Genomic DNA, 24,173 nt, shown 5'->3' on the forward strand with positions numbered 1-24,173 from the left:
ATATTTTCATTAGGGCTGTGATGATATGCTTTTGTCCCGATTCCGATTTTTTGGGTGCCGATTTGGTTTAAATCGCGATTCTCACAATTCTTTGATATGGCTAATTTCTGTAGATAAAAACAAAATAAATGTATAAACTTTTTATTTTATTTTTTTTTGCTCGTCTTTTTTTCTTGATTTCAATTAGGAAAAAAACAACACAATAAGCCGGACCATCATTCTGCTGCTATAACGCCCAAGAAGAAAGTAAAAAGATCAATAAAAAACAATAAAAATGACAAAAGTTTTATCATGGATTATATTTATTTATTTGAGAAAAAATAGATTTTTTCTTTTAACAAAAAAAAATCGATTTTAGAATAGTGAAGCAAAAAAAAATCCAGATTTTCAATTTTTCGATTAAATTTTCCCAGCCCTAATTTTTATTATCATTATTTATTTATTCCTTTTTATTATGGAACATTATTATTTATTATCATTTCAAGGGAGAACTGAACCTTAAAGTCCCTGAGCTAGGGTTGAAGTCGACAAATGTTATTGTCAATCAGCCTCAGGGCCTCCCTCTCCTCCTGTTGGGAGCGCACCGGGTCCCCGCATCTGGATTGTACGCTTCTGTCGGTCCACGCCTACAGGACAGCCCGCTCTCCCCCTCCCAGCTACAACAGCAGCCTGCACACTCAGTTGTGGGCTTCTCTCAGCGGAGACCTGTCCCCTTCTTTCTCCCACTCCACTTTGATTTGTCATATTTCGCCTCTCTTCTCTCTCGATGGCCGTCCCGGGGCGTGATTTGCATTCAGCAGCGCAATAGTTAATGAGTGCCGGATGCGCCCTCGCTCCAGCAGACCGCTACAGTACGAAGATGGCGTCGGAGGGAGCCAGCGGAGAGCAGCCTCCTCCGGTACAAACACTGGCAGCCGCCGTGCTGGGAAGTGTCGACACGGTAAGGCGCGAGGCTGTGGGAAAAACACGAGTCACACCGGTGTTTGTGTGTTTGTTTTGCTTTGTTCTGCCTGCGGTGGTCAAGACGAAGAAGAAGAACGTGAAACGCGGCGCGCGGCGCATCTATTCTGTACTGGCTCGTGAAGCAACAGCGGTGAGCAGCGCGAGGCTCGTGTCTGGAGAAAAAACAAGGGGGTTTCATCTCGGTTTTACCTCTGAATGCTACTTAGAGCGGCTCCTTCCAAACGAGACAGAGTAGTGCTTGTTTTTCAGACCTTGTGGATGGTGTTGTTGGTGCTTTTGACGCTTATTCCGCAGTAACGTAACGTTATCCGGCAGCAGATGAAAGAGAAATCGGCGCTGGCCGCTGCTCTCCTGCTCAGTACGCTGCAGTAAATGAGTAAATACGTCGACACTCAAAGCAGGCTGCTTCAGCTGGCTCCAAGAAGGTTAAATCTAAGTATAGATGGTTAAAAGTAGGGGTCTCATTAGGGGGAACCATTCCACCCTTTTAAGAAATTAATAATTATCGACATTTAATGGAAATCCTTTTGCAAACTGTGCGTCCTTTGATGTTTTAGGCAGACCGACACATTAGAGGACAAAGACTTTTTTCTAAGAACATTTCAGTCCTCTATTGTTGAGTTTCACATGTTTACATTTCACCCACTTGTGATTTCTCCCAGTCGCCCTTTTCACAGGTTGCAGGGTAAGTGCCATGGCAGCAGCTCAGCACCCCCCCTGTGCAAATTGATCAAACTGTTGCCCCTGCTAGCAGGCGGTCATGTAACCTTTCCCCTTCCCCTCTGCTGACTCCGTCATGGAGCCTGTCAGAGGGACTGACTGAAAACTACAATTATTTCATCAATCTTAACCTGAGTTGTTGCATGAGCCTTGCTGGTTTAAATGTGGGCGTTGGGTGGGGGGGGTGAGGGGGGGGGGGGGGGGGGTGTGAGAGTGGCGAGGTGAGATGGTGGGAGAAAAGCTGCAAGGGTGAGCGGAAGGCTGAGCCAGAGGGTGGGTGGGGGACCTGTCCACCAGACACCTTTCTAAATTAGTCGTAATTTCAGTGACTCAGCTGGCATAGCTGGGAGTACCGTATCACCCCCGTCCCCCACCCACACCTCCTGCTGCTCCAACACCCTTTTGAGCACGATCAGAACTGCCTGGAAGCCACTTTACATTTAGCATTGAGGTGAACAGGTGGAGACATGGGAGATGGGGAGCTTTAACTCGCCGTTTAGCCTGCGCACTTTTTCTTTCCCAAGTCCCGGCCAACGAAAGAGCGCTTCCGCCTCCATACCCCCCTTCCCATACCACCACCACCTCCACCATGCCTACATGGTTAAATTAAGCTCCATGCTCTTTGCTAACCCCCGTTTGGCTGTCTGTTGTTGGCCTGAGGTGGGGGAAGTTTCTTGTGTGAGGACTCTGAAGTAGTCGTGCTGTATGCAGGGGTCAGAGGTCGAAGAAAGGCCCTCAGTTAGTCACCCATCCTTCATTTAGAAGGTAGACTGATGTTTACCGTCACCTCTGCTCAGTTCTTATCGTTGTTCGTTGCAAGGCCTTTATAACAAGATGTCATGTTTTTCTTTACTTCCCGATCAGGAACTGAGGTTTACAAAATCCTGTTGGCATCAATTTGCAAAACAAAGTGTCACTTTTTCTGGTGTGTCACTTATGCTGGTCTTACATTTCTGTCACCAGGAGTCAGAAATCTGGTTGGGTGCTTTTGGAGGGCTGAAAGCTGTTTGCAGGAAGAGTGTGTTGACTAAGAGATGAGCTGAAACTATGTTGAACCAGTTTGTCTTTTGTCTTCAGTCTTCTTGTTTGTGCTTTCTTGGAAATATTTTTGGATCAGCTTGAAGGTGAGTGAACCTGTTTTCACAGCCAAGGCTGTAACCATTGTGTCTAATGTAGAAGCTGGTGATGATGGTCACCTTTTGGCCATGTGGGATCTGCAGCTTGGTTGGAGAAGTATGACTGTAATGCTCACCTTGTTTCTTCTTCCTGATTGCAAAATTTCAATTTTTTAAAAACCAAATGGTGTAAATAACATCACAAACAAATTAGATTATTCAATGCTGCAGCTTCCTCCTACAGACAAAAACAAGCATGTTAGTTTTAGTTTTTATTTTATTTTATTTGCGTCATTTTAAAAACTAGGTGTAAGGGTCACTGATTCGGATTTGTCTGTTTATATGCAGGTTAACATGCATTTAGAAAGGTTGTGAATATGAGGGACCAATGAATTCATTATTAGTAATGCTAAAAAAAACGAACAGTTGCAAAAAAAATAGAAAATGTATCCAAAAAATGTATCAGAATCGAGAGACTAAGCATTAAGATAAATAAATTAGTTTAGATAAATGCCATACATCATATGTGCATGTAAATACTGTGAGGTGCACAGCGATCCATGGCCTAGCAAGCTTTGAATTTGAGCACCTGTAGAATTGAGAAAACAGCGTCAGACAGATAGATCACAGCATAGATGAATAAAAATCAACTATCCAGATTCCCCAGAAATAAATGCGAAAGTCTGTTGTGGTCATTGGGATTCCCACAGTTAACTGGTTCACAGGTGTTACTTTAAAGGCAACTCAGAGTTTTGTCTTAGTTGTTGCAGGACGTGATGCTGTGAGAAACCTTTCCAGCATAACAGTGGAATATGTTTCACTTCCCTCGTGGCTCAGAGCGAAATGACTCAGGTCTTATAAAGCGGACTGAGGCTAACAGTGAGCCTCTGTACTCCAGGTCAGGCCTCTCAGCTCATGGCTCATGGAACAGATTTGTGTTTCTCTGCCTCACCTGCTCGCTGTGCAGAAATGCCAGAGTGGAATACGCTTCACCCTCCACCAGTCTTACCTCACCTCACTCGCCACCTGAGGCCCTTTTGGACTGGACAGTGCAGCTCGGGGATGCTGTCCATCAACTCTCCCTGAGTCGGCCAATTCTCCTGAGTGGTGAAAAGGCTGTCAGGAACGATTGGTGGGCTCAGTTCGAATGAATCAGTCCTTCGGAAACTGCGTTTATTCTGAGGTTTTTGAGTGAACAGAAAGATGTGACAGAAGCAGTTTGCGTTCTGGGGAAAACTTGACACTTTAAAGAATGTTGTGTTAAGGGAAAAGTACTGATCTGTTTATTCATAAGGGGACATGTGACACATTGATTAAATTGAGTTTTGTTGGCTCTTGATGGAAGATTGTAAATCTGTTTTAAATGGTCCGCTGACATCTGTGTGCCTCCAGAATGTGCAGGTAGCAATCTGCCTGATGTGCAACAGAGGCCGAGGCACTTTAACTTCCTCTCTTTGTCTTTCCAGTGGCTGATTTATTAAGGTTTTCTAAAACACATAGCCTGATGAAAAAAAGCTTCAAGATATAGGAAATGCATCTGGATGTTGCTTTCCCAGCAAATGACTCAAGCAGTAGTCAGAAATTCTTCTCTCAGCGTAATGCACTGTTCTCTTCTGGCCGGTCTGTGTGAGATTTCATCTTGTTTTTTAGCTCTTGAGCCAAAGATTCCTCACATTTTCCTCACATGACTTTTTACTTTGAATCAGGACAATGTCCGTCCAGGTTCCTGAACAGAACAATTTGACACTTTGCGTCAGAATGCTGTCTGACGAGATGCTGTTGTGGTGTTCAGGGGTGTAACCGGTAATTGTGATGCCTTGAGAAAAAAAAAACGTACATTTTGCATCCTAATAAGAAAACTGCCATTTTTCTGCCACACAGAAATCATACTATCCTCTTCAGATATTGCTCACAAACCCAGTTATCATGAGCTTTTCTTTTTATATAAATGCAAATAAACTTAATTTGTAAAGTAAAAAAAATATTAAATAGTTTCAGCCGTAATTCAGTCTGGATTTTTAAGAGGTTGGAGCATAAAACTGAAAACCTCATGATATACAGTAATTACTGTGTTTGTTAAACACTTCCTCCATATTTTTAGAACAAAAAACACAATTCACAATCATGGGAAGTAAGATTTCTGGAGATGAAACTGTTTTGACCAAAATGAAATGGTGTCCTCGCAGACACAGACAACGTAGTGAACTGGAGGGTTTTAATTGACATGAGGAGAGGCATGAAGAGTCTCTTCCAGTTACAGTTTGCGCCATCATTTGGCCCTGTAGCTGCTACTGACCAATGACTTGCTTAATGACCTAGCCAAATGTAATTAGACCACGATGGCTTTGGTGTAGAGCAGGATATCTAGGCTAATTTGAGGATTGCACTTGGATTCTGGGAGAGGAGCCGTTGAGCTGCTTTGTTGGTGAAGCCCTAATAAAGACTGAAACTCTACAGCAGGTCTTTGAATTTACTATAATGAGTCTCTGCTCCACAACTTGCTTTTTGTTTCTTTTTTGATCATGAATAAATCAAGTTGATTTCACATATTTAGAGAGAACACAAGATGTGCTAGATTTAATTGTACTTTCAGAAATGCCCCTGATAGTATTCCCCTGATTTAATAAAAAATAAAGATGCTTATCCAGATCACCCAATAATGTTTTGTAATCATGACTTGTCAGTGCCAAAGAAGCATCAATGCTAGGTGGTGATCACAGTGGAATATTTCCCAGGTATCGATTGAGATATTTCCAGGGCCGGATTAAAAGTGCACAGGCCCCTGGGCCCAGAGTGTTCCAGGGCCCCCCTTACCCACCGCATCATTGTGAAAATTGTAAATGATACACTGTGAAATGACATTTCTAACATCTCTCAGCCAATGGTACCAATAGCAATACCCTAGACACTGTAGTGTAACTATCTGGCTTTTATGTACATTTTGTTTAATGCCTAAACTGCTGGTGTTTGCCCTACGTGTCCCCCACATGGGCCCCAAGTGGGCATGGGCCTCTGGGCTTTGGCCCATAATGCCCATTGGATAATCTGACCTTCGCTATTTCCCCTATTTATAGTCAGAAAAGGAACCAAAAAAGACTGATGATTGCATATATCTGCACCATGTTGTTTAAAACACATCTCCAGATGAGACATAATATGGTTTTGGATATGTAGATGATCCACTACCATATCAGCCCCACCCCCCTCCAGCAGGATTGGTTCTGTAGTTAATGTGCTCACAACACACATGGGGAAGTACTGAGTAGACCCAGAGACTGGATTCAAAGATTGCAGCTCCTTATTAAATCGTTCATCTGCTGCTTGGGGTTAAAAATCTCTGCAAGGTCTGCAGGCTGTGTGAGGGTTTGATGCCCAGATTGTTCAGCTGCATTGGTTGGATAGATTGCAAACATGTTTCATTGAATGAGTTTTTCTTGCATTTGTTCCAGAAATGTGAGTTCAATATGGATAACTTGAGCAAGCCGGAGCTGCTCACCCTGCTGAGTATCATGGAGGGAGAGCTGGAGGCTCGAGACCTGGTCATAGAAGCCTTGAGGGTGAGTCCAAACAACACATTCAATAACATGCACCCACACACACACACACACACACACACACACACACACACTCACATATTCTGGGCATTTTAACCATATCAGATGAAATCAAAACTATTTGCAACTGATTGCTGAAATGAGTTGAGATTAGATGATTAGTTTTAATTACGACCCAGAATCGTGTTGGTATCGCTCATGATGAAAGGCCGCGGGTGCTTCTGAATGAATGTGGCGTCTTGTTGGTTTTTATCTCAGAAATGTGCACAGCGCTCGTGTGACCACAGTGAAAGAGCCTTCCCCGCTGTTTCTTTCTTTCCCTTATAATTACCAGTTGATAAGAAGGCTCTCTAATTGCCTTTGTGGAGCAGGAACTGGCTGAGTGACTGGTTAGCTCTTTGTCTCCTACTGAAAAGGCCAGTATGATTAAAGGCTTGCGTCCACCATGCACCACCTGTCTCGCTAGCAGTGAAAAACAGATGACTGAAGTTGCTGTCGTAGATCCTCTTGTTGCTTGGTGAGCATCGAAAGCTTATGAAAAAGGATTAATGTTTTTTTAAGTCGTTTCAATTGTCTGGTCAGTTATCTGTGGTACATTGTGAGCTTTAAGAGATGCTTTGCTGCTGGTCCCATAAAAATGAGGTTTTTCAAACATGAAATCGGCCCCAGCTCCAGTCCCTGAACGCTCTTGTCCTTGGTTGTTGCAGTTGTGCTGTTTTGAATGTGTAAAAGCACAGCGATGAAGGCTGGGAGGTAATTTAATGGATGACGTATTGATCTGCGGTTACTAAATGCTCAACCTGTCTCGCCCTTGTGCTGGATCGCTCCTGTTTTCTGCAGGGGTGGGAATGTCGAGTTATTTCCGAACAAACCCTTTGCGGGACCTTCTCTCCGTGCTGCTGTATTTAGGTCGTCTCAGCTTGCCCATGCTCTACTTCAGGGCCGTCCTCTAAGGCTGCTTTTTCCTTTTTTAAATAGGTCCTGAATGGGCATCTCGGGAGAGAAATGTTCTCATCCATTACTGTTGGCTTCAGAGTGTGTCAGTGAACCCACTGGATAGTATTTGTGGTTTTGTTCTGTTTCACTCGGAGCTCTAAAAGTGCTGCAGGGTTTGAACGGGGGACCTTTTGCCCGTGTGGACGTCTTCTGTAGCCGTCCATGTGTTATTTGTGTTTTTTGCCGTTAGCGAGCTGTTCATCTTGCAGACATTTTGTACAGTTTTCCACACATCGAGCAGATTGTGCAGCTGTACAATCATTGAACCTTGCTGATATTGAACAGGTTCTACCTCACTCTGTGCTGCAGCATCAGCCTCAGACAGTAATTTGAATCTTTACAAGCTCAGTTCTGCAGTTTTCTTCCCCTTTCCCACTGTCACACTTTCTTTAAATGTAGGACAGTCTGACATCTCTTCTTCATGGCTTGTAGTTTCTGGCATTTAATTGTCTTTGCCTCCCATGTTTAGCACCTATACAGTCTTTTTGTCCTGGCTTTAGGAGTCTCTACACACTATTTACTGTGTGGATGGATATCCAGTCCAGGTTTCATTGAAATGAGCGTCTTCTCTCTGCCCTCAAAGCTCTCACCAAACACAATAGGCCCATTTGTTCTGTCACAGATAAGCCTGTCTGAGAAAGACGGAGATAGACAAGAAGGAAAAGAAATGGAAAAAAGAGAGAAAAGTAATAAAAAACACCCATAGTCGGGAAAAAGAGATCTAGTTTGAAAAGCTCTGATTGTGTGTTTAATTCTAAGGTGAAGACGATGGAGAGATGGTGAAAATGGAGGCCTCATGTCGTTTTTACAAAGCAGTGTGACAGTGGATTAAACCCACTCCTCCATATCCCCCACCCCACCTAATAAAAAGAAAAGCTGGTGGCCAGCTGCAAGACTATCAGTGTCACTGGAATTATAATCTTTTTCTAATCAAACCACAAACCCAGCTTTCTGGTTTGGCACATCTGAAGACTGTCACAGTTGTTTGGCTACGGGGAAGTGGGCTCTCTGTCCTCGCAGTTTCAATACTCGTTTCATATTTACTCATCCCTAGCTCCCCGAACGAACCACTTCCCTGCTCCCGCATGGAAAGTTTGGATCAGACTTGCCTGGGTTGGCACACCTGCAAGCCATTGTTTGCGGTGTCCGGGCATTATTATTAAACGGCTCTGGTGTCGCAGATTAATAAGCATGTGGTTAAAACTGGCTGAGCTACCATATCAAGCTTCATCCCAGAAAATAAAAAAGAAAAAGAGAAAAAGAAAGAGGCCATAAGGGGATTAGTCAAAAGACAGAGATATCACATGATTACCGTGACCGACCGCTAACAAGTCGCCCATTCTTGTGTGCCAAAAGCTTTTCAGGGAGCAGTCAGAGAGCGCATCTTCACCCAGTTCTCAGAATAAGAAGCAAACTGTTTTTGTTTGTGCTCACAAGCCACGGGCACAAGGTCCATCTCCAAAACCACGTAGCTGCTCTCACTGTCTTCACAAATGGCAGGTTTTTGCTGATTAGCTTATCTGGACACAGAGGATGAATTCATGAGCTAAAAAAACAAGATTAGGTCGAACTTTCCCACTGGCACAAAGAAATCATTTTACAAAGACTTAATTTTGTAAGTGTCGAAAGGAAAAGGAAAGCAGAGCTTTTTTAATGTCCCAAACCATTTGAAGATCACAGAAAAAGCTGTTTATTAAGTGTTAAAGCGTTGTGGTGGACTTATAGTATATAGCTGATCATGCTCCAAATGTCACCCCCCAATCCTCACTTTAGCCTTAATTCAACTGGACAGTATGACTTTACGTTGAAATTGTTAATCATCTAATGTAATGCAGCTTTAAAAAAAAAAAAAAAAAAATCTTTCAAATCAGTGTTAAACTGGCTTGTCAACACAGTAGATTCCTTTTTATTTTAGTCAAACTTAAGACAGATTTTACACTCGCTGCAGTGTAACTGTTATGTTCCCGGTGTCAGAAGGACAGAGGGATTGTGCAGACGGAGCTTTCCAGATTGAACGTCTGTGCTTTTGTGAAAATGACTCGATGGTGAGGAGTAATAAGTGGAAAGAAGCAGCTATTAGAACCAGACATACATATAAAGACAAAGGTGCATGTTCAGCTTGAATTAGACTATTATTCTTCTTTTTTAAACAGAAAATGTCCTTGTAGCCTTTTAAGGATTTATCATTGACAACTGGATGGCTCTTGGATGAGCTGAAAGTACACTCTCCTGTACTTTCAGGTCTTTTATAATGGACATAGATGATGTCCAGTCCTGGGGCTGGGGGGGAGGGGGTAACAACAGGAATGTTTCATTATAAGATGCAGGTGATTCTTAGGACACATTTACAGCAGAGCTTTTCTCTAAAAGGCCAACCAGACTCAGACTATGCACCTCCACAGCGGAACAAAGCCACCAGATCCCCTCACTGCAGGGGACAAAGGGTTCAGATGGTTCATTTATTCCTCTGCATAGTCTGTGAATCCTCCATAACAAAAGATTATAGATTCTTTTGGTATGATTGTTGTCAAAGAAATAATCACAATATTAAAATGGTCACATTTATTCTACATAAATTTAACAATACTATAAATATGTACCATCACATAAACACTTCTTATATGTCTGTTAAGTTTGATTTATTTCTGTCTTTTGAGGCCAACATCAAACAACACAGCAATAATAACTAAATCTCCTCTACTCTCTAAACAATAAATAAAACCTACATGTTATCTCTGGGTTTCTCTCAGAGACAACAGATGGAAAAGGCTATGAGACCTCGACCTCCGTCTGTAAATCACATGATAAAAATGGTTTTAAACATTTCTTTGTAACCTGAATGGAGAAATTAGAAACATCTAGTTAGCTTTGGCTTCCAGATGTCGTTTAGCTTCTAGCCTCTGTTTGACTCATAAATAATGCAGGAACAGAGGAAATAAAGAACAAAAAATACAAGACCATGTACATCTTAAACTAAATGCTGTTTCCTTTACACATCACTCCACACTGAGGACTAAAACAGGCATCAACTTCACTCTGATCATGTTTGAACAGCAATACTATCCATCAAATTAAATAGCTTTAACTCTGAAGTTGTGCAGTATATCCCCAACATGAGCTGTACATTTACAAAATTGCAGATGACACAATATTTAAATTTTAATGTCACTTTAAGTTTAAGTAAACAAAAGAAACACCACTGAACTTTGGCACGTTTGTTCAGGGAGCCACCCAATGACGGTTAATTCAGGATCCATCATGCATCCAGTCAGTAAAAGTGAGTCTGATGTTTACTTATCTGTCGCTCAGTCACGTTTCTTATTTAGTTTCTTGTCTTCTGATAATGTCCTCTTTCGTATCTTCGACGAGTCAGCCATGTTGCATGTTCAGAACGGTCAGCGTGCTGATAGCTAGTTGCCTAGCTGCTGGTATGTGATGCGGTGCTGTAAAGTGAAATGCCTCTGTAAAGTGATGCTGTGTCCTGGAAGCAAAAGTTGTGCAGTGTGGTTTCTTTTCAGCCTCAGGACGCTGCTGGGCAGCAACAACTCCCCTAACGAACATTATGATTATCATTGTGCCATCAACATGAGTCACAAATGCATATTTTTAAGTTCAAAAAGTTGCATAGTGCTACTTTAACATCATATAACCTATTAAACATTTACCTTTATTTTGCTGTACGAAGCTGGTGGTTATCCTGCAGGTGGTGAAACATATTCAGTGTATTTAATACAACCTTTTATGACATGCTTTACAGGCTGGTTTTTTTTTACTATGACCAAAGACATCCTGCAAAGATGACTTAATCTGTTTTTTTGGAAGGAGAAACCCTCACTACAACGTGTAACATTGTTTTCATTCTAAATGTGTGAGTTGCACTGATCTGCTGATACAGTTCAGTCATAATATTTTCTGGAAAGGGATGATATTGAAGGATCTTTATGGATCGATTAATGATAGTATTGAATACTGCGATTTGACACATTTTCAAGTAGCAGAATGTTTCAGATGCTCGATTCAGAGTGAATTGTTTCCCGTTATATCTCCTAACAACACGGCTGCTCTTGTGTTAGATTGGTTGTTGCATCCTCTCTAACGGAAGTGTCATGGAAACCTCGGTGGGCACTCTCCGTTTCTGCCCACCACCATCCGGCCTCAGGAGGTCATGTGATTTAACATATGACTAAGAAACTCACAGAGTTGCTGTCAGCGCTGAGTTCATGCATGTTTAGTTCAACAGAACACATGCCCCGAGCCGTCAGGCTTTCTCCAGCGTCATGCTATCTCCAACCATCTAGCTATTTAAGGCATGCCCTGTTGCTGGGCTTTTCCAGCTCTCCCTCCACCCTCCCCGCACACACACTCAGCAGCGTTTGTATTCTTTTATTACTCTGTTCCGCTCCTTTTTGTTTTCATAAATCTCTGTACTCTGGGCAGTGTCCTCCCTCTTTGTGACGCTCCTTGCAGCTTTCCACTTTGTTTCTTTCGCTTGTTTTTATCTGTTTGGACAGCTATCGCTGCTGCTTGTTACTCATTATTACTTCTCTCTTGTCTCTTTTTCTGCATGAATCTTTTGAATTCCTGTCCTTGTTTTGCTCTACCTTTGTCCCTCTGTGGGATGTGCAACTTATCCCAAACATGTTAAGAATCACAGTGTGCTCTCAGAGCTGTAGAAAAGCTATTTTACTCCTTCAGAAAGCTCCCCAGCAGATTAAAAGAAGGTGATAAATGTAACAAAAAAAATCCTGGGCAACAGTGTAATCATTGTCAGCTGACCCATCTTTATGGAAGATTTAACAGCTATTGGATTTTTTTTTTATCCTATCAATCTGATACGCGAGGGCTGCTTGATAGTCTTCATACAGTTTACAATAAAGCAAAGAAAGAAAGATTTAATCATGAATATTAAATAGAAATTAGAAATGTTCAAAATTCAGCTTAGATGTACAACACAAACGTGTTTGGATTCTTGATCAAGACTCATGTCTGCTCTACTCTCTCTCTTTGGTTAACACAAGCCAATCAGCTTCCTCCTCTGATCATTCGGCTGCCTAGCAACCAGATCCCAGCAATCTCCCCATCCTGGACCCTTCTTTACAAACTCCCAGGCTCGTGTTTCACTGACATGCCACTTAGGAATGAAGCTAAAAAGACTTACCACCACAGCCTCCCTCATTTCGGTGAAAGTAGCACAACCAGATGGTGGAGCCAGTTTCTTGTGACGTTTTTTGAAGTGTTGGAAGTCGGTGCAGAAGATGGGTCCGCTCTGAGTGGGCTGAGCTCTCAGAGTTGAAAGAGCATGTCTTGAGTGTGTGTGCGATACAACTCTGGTAGAAACAAGGGATTGTTTTAATTAATGATCTGTCTGTGTGAGTCAGTGTTCATTAAACGTGGGATGACACGAGATGATTCGGTCTCCATATGTTCAGATAATGAATCTGAATATGACACTTTGCTCATGATGGAATAGTTAGTGATCATTAGTCATGTACTGGATAATTCTTTATTAGCCCATTTGCCTCTTTACACACTAGGCTTCTCCTCAGACTTACATAACCTGGACTTTCGGGATCATCTCCTTGTCTTTTTATTATGTGAACCTCTTCTTCAGAGAGCCTGTTTGTTTGGCTTCTGTGTGAGATGACATAATTAAAACAAATTAAATGTATCTTTACAACTACAAGGGTTGTATCTTGGTATCTAAGGAAAGCTGAGACATGTCACATTACCACAAATGTGTTAGAATCAAGAGTCAGAGTAATTTCACCTAGAACACAGTAAAAAATGCTGATCTCCTCCTAAAAAACAAAAAACATTACTTTCAGTGAAACGTTTGGATAATATTCCAAATCATCTTCATAAAATAATGTCTGATGAGAAACTGCAAAAGTAGAACCTGAGTAGTTTTATAGATGTTTTAATGAAGGTGTTACTCTGGTAAATATTTCAGGAAGCCATCAGTCAATGTTGATTATGGACATTTCTATCGATGCTCAGAGTCAGGTATCCATGAATAGACCAAAAGACCATCCTTCTATTTCCTTAACTTCTTGGTCCTATTAAGGGTTGCGGGAAGCTGGAGCCTATCCCAGAAATAATTGGGTGACAGGCAGTACACCATCACAGGGCGTAGACCAAAAGTTTGCTGTAGAAACGTCACAAGGATTCAGAAAGAAGTGAAGTTCGAGATATTATATGAGATGAAGAGAGAATACTTCACTCTAAAACTTCCTTCATCTTAATGGAAACTACCAGAACCCTCATGATTCATGTCAAACTAAGACAATGGAGAATACATTAGCTTTTAGTTTTTTAGAACTGTAATGAAACTTTTGATTACTAAACTGTAGGGATGTGATTCTAACAATAACTCATGATTCAATTCAATGGCGATTTTTGGGGTGACGATCCGATTCAGAATCAATTCTTGACTCAAACAGATTTTTGATTCATAATCATTACCCTTATGTAGGAAAAAGCTGCTAATTTCCCAAGTAACTTCATTCTTCTATAAGCTAGAAAAAAAACTGAAAGATTATTAGGCCTGTTTGATTTACACTGCGACATGTACAAAAATTTTTTTGCTCGTCATTTTACTGAATTTCAATTAGGTATAAAAACAACACAGTAGTGAGACCATCATACTGATAATGTAATGCCCAAGAAGACAAGTAAAAAGATCAATCAAAACAATAAAAATGGCAAAAAAAAATTTTTTTTATAATGGATTATTTTTATTTATTTGAGGAAAAAAAAGATTTTTAAACAAAGATATTGATTTTAAAATTAAGCAAAAAAAAAAAATTTTTTTTTTTATTCTATTCTCCACCCTACTAAACAGCAAGAGTAGACATGATTCACAAACTCAGTTTTTGTCCTACAGTCATGAAACAAAGTCAAAGTGCAGGTGAGATGCACGAGCAGCACCCTGTCATGGATTTTTTTAACTTGACTCCTCCCACTCCACAGCTGGGAGGTTTGACCCAAATAGAGCAGATTCATACCTTGTAAGTCACTCATTAATGTAATTTTTGTTATTGAAGGTATTATAATTGTGATGATTACCAGCATTGTTTTGGATTCCTGTTCTGACTTAAAGCTTCACACACCTGAGTGTGTTGACAGGTTGGGCCAGAATCCAGAGACTCTGTTCTGGTTGTGTATTTGGATGTTTGGATGTGCTGTGTATGGTCCCAAGAAATTCTTCCCTGTGAATCAAATCAGTGAGGTGCTCGGGAAGTAGGTCATAGCAGATATTCCTCTCACTCTAATCCTCCCTGTAACCCCCCACCATCCTCTTCCCCTTTTACAGAGAGGCCTACATTTCACTCTTCCTCCTCCTTCACTCCACATAAATATATAACACATCCTGTTTAATGCAGGCTTGCTTGTAGTCTGCCTCTCAGCTATATAGATGCATACATTTTTAACATGTCTGTATATTGACATGAACTTTTCTGGAGCATCGTGTTCGCAAGCAGCACGTCAACCTCTCATCCTGCTTTGAGAAGCCCTTGCTACGCTTGTAAAAAAAACCAGAATAATGTTTCTTCTAAAGACATTAGTCCGCTTTCTGAAGACTCCTGCAAGACAATCCTCATCACATGACTGGAGAATTGGATATTTATTTTATTTTATAGGGATATGAATAACAGGTTGTGTATATATATACACATACATATATATATATATATATGTATATATATATATATATATATATATATATATATATATATATATATATATATATATATATATATATGATTTATATAATATATATAATATATATAATTTTATACATGTATATATATATATATATATATATATATATATATATATATATATATATATATATATATATATATATATATATATATATATATATATAATTTATATAATATATATAATATATATAATTTTTGGGGGAAAGAAAGTCCCAATTTTCAATTTTTTGATTCGATAGGCATATAACCCATAATGAGATGTTTGTCATTTTATTCATTTTATTGATCTTTTTACTTGTCATCTTGGGGATTATAGCAGTAGAATGATGATCTGGCTACTCTGTTTTTTTTCCCTAAGTCAAGAAAAATGACTAGCAAAAAAATTTTTTTTATATTTCTTTTTTGTTTTTAATCTAAATCAGCAATATCAAAGAATTGTGAGAATCGCAATTTAAATTGAATTGGCACCCAAAAAATCTAAATCAAATTGAATCAGGACAAAAGCATATCGTCACAGCCCTACAGGGGGATGTATTTTACTTTTTCATTGCAGTTTTTCAGAACAAAATATTATTCAGAAATGTTACGTTGGTGCTCTTGTTGGTCAGTTGATCTAACAACATGGCTGCTGTTTGATGTGAGCTGAGAGTGTCATGAGAACGACCTCACACACTGATATGAACACACACTTGCACAGTTTGGATCCATATCAGAACAAATCAAACGAAGGTCGTCGTGTTTGCACTCTCAAAGCTCTGACTCAGTCGAACATTTATGCAACATAGAGAGGAATGCAGAGTATTACCGCAGGTTGTAAATAGTACACATTATACAGTTTATTACATTATATAATTTAAAGCTAAAGCAGTTTAGTGATCAACCAAATGGTTAACCATAACAACTAATTACTCATTTAGATAATGTTTTTAGATATTCTATATTTTTCATGCTCCTCCAGAGGAGGATTTGCTCCTTTTATGTCAATTTTATGATTGATGATTCAATAATACAAGTTAATTTATCAGTTGTGTGAAAAAACAATTTGCATGATTATTTTAGCATATTTCCTGTTGCATTAAAGATGGAGAAGTATGGATGTCAACTTGAACCAATTGTTTTTTTCCTCAATGTTTGGTTCAATGTTTGAGTAAATGTTTGACTCTCAGTCTGATATCTCTTAGTGGTTATTTCAGGTTAACAACACCATCTTACTATGTTGATATTGCAAACAGAGTCATAATTGTATGCATAACTGACTGGTAAGCCCTGACTATTGGAATGAAATGGCCTATGAGAAAATGGCCTCAGTGTTTTTATCTGGATGAATGAACTGACTACCTGCTCAAAGTTAAACATAAGAGAACCCTGTCCCTTTGTTTGGGATAACCTAGGTCTTGAAATATGTCAACCAGTTGTTACAACAACCTCTCCAATGCATTTAAGTTGGTGAATCTTACTTAAGATTCTCATTTAGGAAATTTTGCTTTATGATAGTGTTTTCTTCAATTCCTTCAAGTTGGAAGTCTTAAAATCACATTTTTTACTGATTGAGGCATGAATAAGAACAACATCAGAAACCCACAATGGGGAAGTGGTAGTCTAGTGGTTGTGGAGGTGGGCTCAGGTTCAAGTCCTCAGGTTGTCAACTGAGGTAAACCACTGTGGTGAACCTTAGATAGACTCTTAAATCCCCAACCATATCCTGGGTGACAGAAACTGGCTTGGCAGTGTATTGGCAGGCCAGTTTACACAGTGTAACTGGGTAAATGCAGAGAAAGAATTTCCCAGCTGGGATTAAAGCTGTAGTTGATAATCTTGCTCAGAGAAATTTTTTTTTACTCTGGGTGAAGTGGTTTCTTGTCCTGATAGTAGTCTATACATTTTGTAATCATGAACAATAAGAAATATATTTAGACCCCTTAGTTTACTGTAAATCTGTAAAAACTGCCCAATACAAACGTTTAGACCGAAATGGAGTTGTTCATTTCTTATATTTTGTGAGCTTCTTCTCCCGGCTCCCCTCCTCCCCCTCCCGCAGTGCATACCTGATAGCCAAACCCTGCATATAAATAGCATGTTAGGATAAAAATACAAAGTAGTGAAGAAGAAACTCGGAAGGCAAACATGGCTGAGAAAATGCAGGAAGGGATTTCCCCGACCCGGCTCGGTTTATTTGCTTCCTCCTGCTAAACAGCCGAGAAAGAGAAAATTGTTGGTGGAAAAAGCTGCGAATAAAAAAGCCTTGGATCACACAAGGAGCAAAACCAGAAGGGGAGGAGCTAAGAGAGGGTGCCACTTTCACATCTTGCTAGCTTCCCAACATTACCCAGCTTTAATGGAATAAATGTTACCCAGGTAAATATTTGGGTTTATTGGGCCGATTAAAGTTTGGCTTGTGATGACTTTTGATTCTGACTTGTCTACCACCTCCCGACTGGTTGTAACACCTTGTCAGTCTAACCATCAGGTTTTTGGGCGGTTTTGTGAGCTCTCTCGTAAGAGCTTATACTACCCACACTATCGCAGGTCTGTTCTTCCCCTTGACAGCAATTTCTGGTCTCATCAGCAGAAAATAAAGTCTCTGTGTAGAAAATGGGACTTTGACTAGCGAACTTTTAACTTGTGAAAAACTCATTCTGCCTAAACTACTACTACTACTGCTCTCCTTTATGGTTGTTGCAAAGCTAGTTGACCAATTAAGAAAACAAAGGGGTAATGTGGAGTAATTCTCTTAAACACAAAGCTGAGAAGAAATATTTTAGTCAATGCCAGTCAAGCTTTCGTTAGGGCCTCTAAAAAAATGTCTGAACTTCCATTAAATGATATACATTTACAGCTTCATTCTGAGTGCTGGGAAGGTTGTTGGAGAGTTATTACCAGATGCACATCTTTCGTGGTAATCCCGCTGGTTATCTTGAACATGCTATCCTTCTCCACCATGCTTATTCGAGGCGATGTTTGAACCCTGCAACCTCACAGCTGAAACATTTATGATCCTCAACTCTTCTAGCATCAGAGCAGCAACATGATTGGCTGGATATGTTCCCAGGTTCAGCAAAGATCTGTATCATCAGGAACTGGTGGGACTTCCATCAAACAACTGGCCATCTGTGGTATAACAGCATTCTCAAGGAGGTTTTCATTAAGTTTCCTCAAAATCACAAATCCCCCAAAATGTTTTTGATTCAGTTCAGAGCAGAGAAGTATGGTTTGTATTACCTAGTAGGAAAAACCAGAAAAAAACCATGTCCTACAGCACTGCTAGCAGAGGCGCCATGAAACAGGTTAAGCAAATTGCCCCTTATGTTATTGTCACCACAGCAGTTTATGTACCATATAAAAACATCTTCACAGAGTTCCCAAATCAGCTGTGGCAAAACAACCTTGTAAAACCCATTTAGTCTGGAAGTATTTAGTTATTCTGGTCCACAATGAAAATTATTAACCAACCTTTAGTTTCAGCTTGTACGAGGACCCATAATAATAAATATCCTCATATTACATAACACATGCTATTTTGGTTGACTGCCATTTTGTTTAGCTTCCCTCAGCTGTTGCCGTGCTCACATCCGAGACGAGCCGCGAGGTAACTTTAGTACCAGGACACATGTGGCGTAGCGGTAAAACTGATATATACGCGAGAGCTCTGCTACATACTGTAAATGTTCATGCTCTCTCATTCTCTGCCACACTTTTGCTTTGATTTATGCACACGCACACAATGCTTCTATAAATGTGCACATTTGTGTGTCTGTCATACACCACTAAATAGATGTGTGGGTGTTCAGCTGGAGCAGAATGAGAGCAGCAGCTGCGAGTGGCCGACTTCAGGTTACCATAGAGAGAAACAGACCAACAGAGATGAATCATAAAAAAATATGAGTCTTTTTCTTTTATCTTGTCAGTGCTATTGTCTTTTCTTCTTAATCTCTACATCTGAAATGATATTTGTCATTGTGTCAGGTGTATTGTGCTGCTTCTCTGCTGCTGCTGATGTAGCCAGAGGCAGCAGGGATGTGCGTGGGAGGTTTCCAGCTGTAGCTGGAGGATGTGAAGCTCAACAAGAACACCATGGAAAAAAATAGGAACTCCTGTTAGAACTGGTGGAAATCTGAATAGAACTAATTAATCCAAAATCACAAATTAGTTTCCTCTTATTGATATTAAAATTTGTCAGTTTGATGGGGTTTAAACCAAAGTGGTCTATTAGCTACACATTAGCACATCAAAAGCTAAAAGTAAATAAAAGAACACATATGTGAGGGTTTTGGATTAAATGTGTTTTTTTTCTCAGTTTATAGAAGACACACACAGTCATCAGTGCACAGGACGGTGGGACAAGTTGCCATTTTGGGTGTACCCGCCTGATGTTTATGTCAGTTCAGGAGTGGTTCTTCTCTTGTTTTATTTCTGTCTTATTCAAACATTTCTGATGAGGATTTCATCTTATCTTTTTTTTTTTTTTTTTTTTTTACCGAGTAGTTTACTTGACTGCAGCAGTTTCATGATCAATGTGTAAAAACAAAATTAACATTCATTTCCATTCTCCATTTCCATCTTGAACATGTTGTGAACAGGTTGAATATGCATCCCAGAGAACAGCAAACTTCTACAGAAACATTTCCCGGTGATGTGATTCTGCTTGATGGCTTGATGGATATAAAAGGAGAGTTTAAGGTTTATGGGAGGAGAAGTAGAGATAGCTGCATTTACAAGGCGTCAACAATGAACTGGTTGGTAAGACAGGTGAGGTGGTATCCTTTACCTGAGAATTAATATTATAAGGGTTTCTGGCTACAGATGCAATAAGTACACATCTTATCTTAAAGCTGGGGTAGGTTAATCTTGCTCAGAGGCATTTTAAAAAAAATTTTTTTTTACTCTTGGTGAAGTGGTTCCTCGTGCTGATAGTAGTCTATACATTTTGCAATCATGAACAATAAGACATATAGTTTGACCCCTCAGTTTACTGTAAATCTGTAAAAACTCTGACCAGTCCAAACGTTTGGATCGAAATGAAATTGTTCATTTCTTATATTTTCTAAGTTTCTTCTCCCGGCTCCTGGCTCCCTTCCTCCCCCTCCCTCAGCGCATACCTGATAGCCACACCCTGCATATCAATAGCGTGTTAGGATGAAAATACAAAAAATAGTGAAGAAGAAATTCGGAAGGCAAACATGGCTGAGAAAATGCAGGAAGGATTTCCCCGACCCGGCTCGGTTTATTTGCCTCCTCCTGCTAAACAGCAGAGAAAGAGAAAATCGTTGGTGGAAAAAACTGCAAATAAAAAAGCCTTGGATCACACAAGGAGCAAATCCAGAAGGGGAGGAGCTAAGACAGGGTGCCACTTTCACATCATGCTAGCTCCCCAGCATTACCTATCACAGCTTTAAGTAGTGGTACCGATCTGGATGATGCTCCCATGTGCAGATGAGATCCTTACTCTCCTCCACCTGTTTGTGATGTTTGTTATTCTTTGAGTTGCAGTATTGTTCTATATGTGTCTATAGTTTATAATGCCCAGAATATACTTTTTGTTAGAAATGAAGTTACACATTGTTTTTTCCTGAATCAAAATACCATATTTTCACGACCATAAGGCGCACCGTACTAAAAGGCGCAGTCTCAGTTATGTGCGCCCTTTCTGTATTTAACACATACACAAGGCGCACCTGACCATACGGCGCGGGTTTTATATACCGGTACAATCCACGCCCACACTTCCCCCTTTAACATTCTCAATGCACACAAGCATACAAGTATGCCTCTTTAAAAATAGAGCGGGAGCAAAACCGAGTTTGGTTGTGTTTTAAGTATTGATTACAAAGTACTAACATTTTTTAATCATCAATCAATCATCAATAGGCGCGGGCATGGTAAAACACACGGATAAAACAAGCACACAAGTTGTGTATTTAAAAATAGACCGGGACCAAAACTGAGTTTGGTACTCACATTTTTTTTACCGGTAATCATCATCAGTCAAACCCATCAAAGTCCTCATCCTCTGTTTCTGAATTGAACAGCTGCGCTAAATCTCCAGCAAACATGCAAGCTTCACTTTCTTCACTGTCAGTCACTTTCCGTGCCGTGCGGCTCCTCTGAAATGATGCCGGCTTTTCCGAAAGCGCGGACAACAGAGCCAGCAGACACGTTACCCAAGCGTCTGTCCTCCAACTCGGGCCACCTTGCCTTATGTCCACAGAAACTCAGCTGCGTCTTCTTTACCTGTCAGAGCTCGTTTTCCATCTTCCTCCACTTGCGAACCATCGATTCATTAATCTTAAATTCTCTCTCGGCTGCTCGATTTCCACGTTGCTTGGCGTAGTTGATGGCCTTCAGTTTAAACTGTGGTTCATAAGCGTGTCTTTTTGCCATTTTCAGGGTTGTTCTGCATAACGCACATACCTGTTCTTATATATGCGATCAACGCCCACACTTCACCCTTTAACGTTCTCATGGTGTTCTCTACTACATCCGATTACACCATCAACAAACACAACACGCACACAAAGGGCGCACTGCACTATTGGGCGCGCCGCACATTTTGAAGAAAATCTAAGACTTTTATGTGCGCCTTATGGTCGTGAAAATACGGTATCCTTAATGTTTAATGAACATATAAATGATAAGTGTGATGGTGTAGTTACAGCTGACAATTTGTAGACTTGCAGGTTTTAATCTGTCCGATTAAATCCATCTGTAAAATAGCTGGATGAACATTTAATTATTTAATGATTCATGACGGGTGTAGGAATTCAAAACAAACACAATAAACATCGACTTCTCAAACTGAAATGATGACATCCTCATCTAAACATGAATCCATTCATTGTGGAGTGAATTGTAAGGTTTAGTTATGAATAACTAGTGTTTCTGCATCATGATAACTTCACTTCTGAGGTTATCCCGTCGAGGGCCTTTCTCTGTGTTTCAGAAACGCTTTAAACACAGTTTATTAGTGAGAAGCCTGAAGGTGACGACGGAAAGCTGCAGTGCCATTGCAAGCACATTTTCCATTCTACAGCTTAACATCTAATGAAATGTAAACACAAATACCTTTTCCATGTGAATTTCAGGGTTAATGCTGTCATTGTTTAGATTAATTTAACTTAAATCACGTAATGAACTTTACTAATTATTCATAAGGTTTGTGAAACTGCTGGTTTAGAACCAGTAAAGCTAATATAGAACTACAGTTTTTCTTCCTAAGATTTTAATGACAATAGTCCACAAGGTGAAGGAGTTCAGTCTTGATCAGTCCTTTAGGGACATCTTTGATGCAGAATCTTTGGGAATGCATACTCTGAATTTGGAGTTGATAAAGTGTTCAATAGTTAAAAAACCTTAAACAGTCCTGAAGTCTGAAAACACCAGTCTGTTTAAAGTTTGAGACTCCAGGGAAGCTGAGGTGCCTTGACAGCAGTGTCAAAATCTGATGCCTCTGTTACTTCATAATCAATCTTTGGCAGAGAACAGCTAGTGGACAGGCAAAAGTCCAACAATGACCTTGTTATATTTTGGCCTGCCATCGAGTTATTCTTGGAATAACTGTTAATTAACTGGAGCTGATGTTTGCTGCCACCATCAATGGTTGTCATTAACAGCTCAGTGGCTTTTTTAGCCAATACCAGTCCATTAAAATGTGCCCACTTTGTTACCAATACCAAATATCAGGATCAGCCAGATCAGACACCTCTTATAACCATGAAACATGTCCTCAGATTTGAGAATTGCAAACTAATTTTCATCAAGATATTTCCGTTATTATCATTATTATTATTAATGTTGTTATTGTTATTATTATTATTTAACAAGTCCTGCGATGGACTGGCGAGCTGTCCAGGGTGTACCCTGCCTTTCGCCCAAAGACAGCTGGGATGGGCTCCAGCTTCCCCGCGACCCTGAATTGGATTAAGCGGTTAGGAAAATGAATGAATGAATTATTTAACAATTGTAGCAGTTTTTCAAGCATCAGTCCTCTTTGTAACGTTCATTGATTCTTTCGCCTTGAACGAAGGCATAATCTTTCCTTTTCACTTCGCTTTTCAGTCCTTTGTGCTGTTCATTGTTTAATGATCATAGTTGAATTTGAAGCACTGCAGGTAAAGTTTGGGAATCATAAAAGACATGAGACTTAAAAGGGATTAGAGCTCATGTAAAGAATTATGGTTTTTCAGCTAAAAAGCCACTCAGTGCTGCTGTGGGTGCAGTCTAACACCTGAGGTGAATCTACTGTGGGTTTGTTCGAGAGGGGTTCACACAGATTCATTGAGTCATCGTGTGAGATGCCAAAGGAAAGATGGTGGATGAGGTTCATCATGTGCAATATGAAGGGAGATGTGAGAGACTGTAAGTGGAAGAGACGCTTTTATTTAAATGTCAAAGAACGGCTCCAACATTTGCAAAAAGGAAGGCTGTGCAACCCAAGCTGCTGACAGTGTGGGATAGTGCCAGTTAAATACAGAATCTGAACCAGTCACAGTGCAGCTCAAGAGAAGTTATGCTGCTACTTTTTTGTGAATAGTTTCTCACAGATAGTAGTTATAGTATGGTGAAAAAACATTTATGATCTTGAGCAGTAAGTGATGTTAAGCTCCAGAAAATGTTTCCTCCACAACTTTTGTATGAATCCAAGAAGGTTTGGCAAATAGGAGTGAATTCTGATGTTCTGGTCAAGGAAATTTAGATTTGATGGTCATGACAGAGAAGAAGGGCTCCACATTGGTGTTATGGTTAACACGGTGGTCTCACAGCATAAAGGTCACTGGTTCGAACCTTGACTGGGGGGCATTTTTGAGCAGTTGCCTTTTTAGTTTAGAGTTTGCATTTTCTGGCCGTATATGGAATATACCACTCAGAAGTGCGACAATTATGTATTTTAACACTGCCTTATCAGTTGTAATCTCATTTTTTATGCAGGCCTTTAGATCTTAATTGAAACTTGAAGTATAATTTAATTAAACTAAAAGTCAAAGAAAAAAGAAACAAATTCTTGTGTGGATTTTCCCTGTGGGTTTTGACTCTTATCCAGTCCTTATGTTGCAGAGTGCTCCAAGTTTTAGTTGAGTCAGTGTGGGAATAAGGGCCTCTACCTCCTT

General features: G+C 40.1%; 1 protein-coding gene across 1 annotated transcript in view; it reads left to right on the forward strand.

The window, feature by feature from the left end:
• Positions 1-712: 712 nt before the first annotated feature.
• The window catches only part of cttnbp2 (cortactin binding protein 2), a 95,099-nt gene continuing 71,638 nt past the window's right edge, over positions 713-24,173 (forward strand). Inside the window, exons 1-2 of the mRNA XM_079252884.1 lie at positions 713-940; positions 6,248-6,355. Of these exons, the coding sequence (XP_079109010.1) occupies positions 812-940; positions 6,248-6,355 (237 nt within the window). The 5' untranslated portion in view covers positions 713-811. The remainder of the gene's footprint in view (positions 941-6,247; positions 6,356-24,173) is intronic.

Source organism: Telmatherina bonti (genome assembly GCF_933228915.1).
Source record: "Telmatherina bonti genome assembly, chromosome: 2".
Classification (NCBI taxonomy): domain Eukaryota; kingdom Metazoa; phylum Chordata; class Actinopteri; order Atheriniformes; family Telmatherinidae; genus Telmatherina; species Telmatherina bonti.